General features: G+C 40.1%; 1 protein-coding gene across 1 annotated transcript; it reads right to left on the reverse strand.

Moving 5' to 3' along the window:
• Positions 1-276: 276 nt before the first annotated feature.
• On the reverse strand, positions 277-732 carry LOC142523925 (putative mitochondrial protein AtMg00310). Its single transcript, XM_075627659.1, has one exon. It carries the CDS (start codon positions 730-732, stop codon positions 277-279), a length of 456 nt encoding a protein of 151 aa, XP_075483774.1.
• Between the last annotated feature and the right edge of the window lie 325 nt (positions 733-1057).

Consider the following 1057-nt stretch of genomic DNA (forward strand, 5'->3'; position numbering starts at 1 on the left):
ATTTCCTGATGTGTGTATAATATCATGTGATGCTCGCCACATAAATATGCGTACCTTTGGCGGAATATGAAGGCTCCAAATTAACTTCCACCATTGCTTCAATGGATGTGATGATTGGAAAGGTGGAGGTTTTGAAATATTCATTTCCAATAAATAACCGAGTCTGATGTATATAAACCATTTGGACTATCTTTCCAATACCTGATGTCCGGACAACCCCTGTTATTGAGCGGAATATTAAGAAGCGCCCAGCTTCGTGGGATGTAAAAATTTGTCTCACAAGTTCTGCCTGCCAACATCCTGGGATCCAAGGATCATATTTAATGAAGATATGTGGACCATCTCCAACTCTCCAACATAATAATCCTCTTTTAATGATATCACACCCCCACAATAAAGACCGCCATACACACGAGGGATTAGAACCCAAGTCTGCCTCCATAATATCGGTATGCTTAAAATATCGGTATGCTTAAAATATCGTGCCTTGAGAACCCTAGCCAGTAAAGAAGTAGGATCATAAATAACGCGCCAAACTTGTTTAGCCAACCAAGCCTTACAAAAGGCTCTCAAATTTCTGAAACTCATCCCTCCATGGAATTTGGGTCGACACAGCCTCTCCCAAGACATCCAATGCATACCCTTTTTCCCTTCTTTATCATTCCACCAGAATTTAGTACACTCTTGTTTAATGCCCTTGCAAATTGATTCTGGAAGCTTAAAGCAAGACATGGCGTAAGACGGAATAGCTTGTAGTACCGACTTGATTAACACTAAACTGTCAGTCCGCAAAAAAGAGATGTGAGATTACTGGACTAGTAGAAGCAACCTTCACGCCTTTAAACAACTTGCACTCCATTCATTTCCTGATGAGAGATGACAAACCTTGCATGCATAACACAAATAGATATGGAGAAAGAGGATCACTTTGTCGAATTCTTTTCGTCGGTTTTATTGTGCCAAAATTGAAATGATTTATCTTGAAGGAATATGTAACTGTGGGGACACATCTCATAAGAAATTCAACCCATCCCTCAGCAAACCCCATCCTAGTAAA

This window comes from Primulina tabacum, chromosome 14 (assembly GCF_025594145.1).
Source record: "Primulina tabacum isolate GXHZ01 chromosome 14, ASM2559414v2, whole genome shotgun sequence".
Lineage (NCBI taxonomy): Eukaryota > Viridiplantae > Streptophyta > Magnoliopsida > Lamiales > Gesneriaceae > Primulina > Primulina tabacum.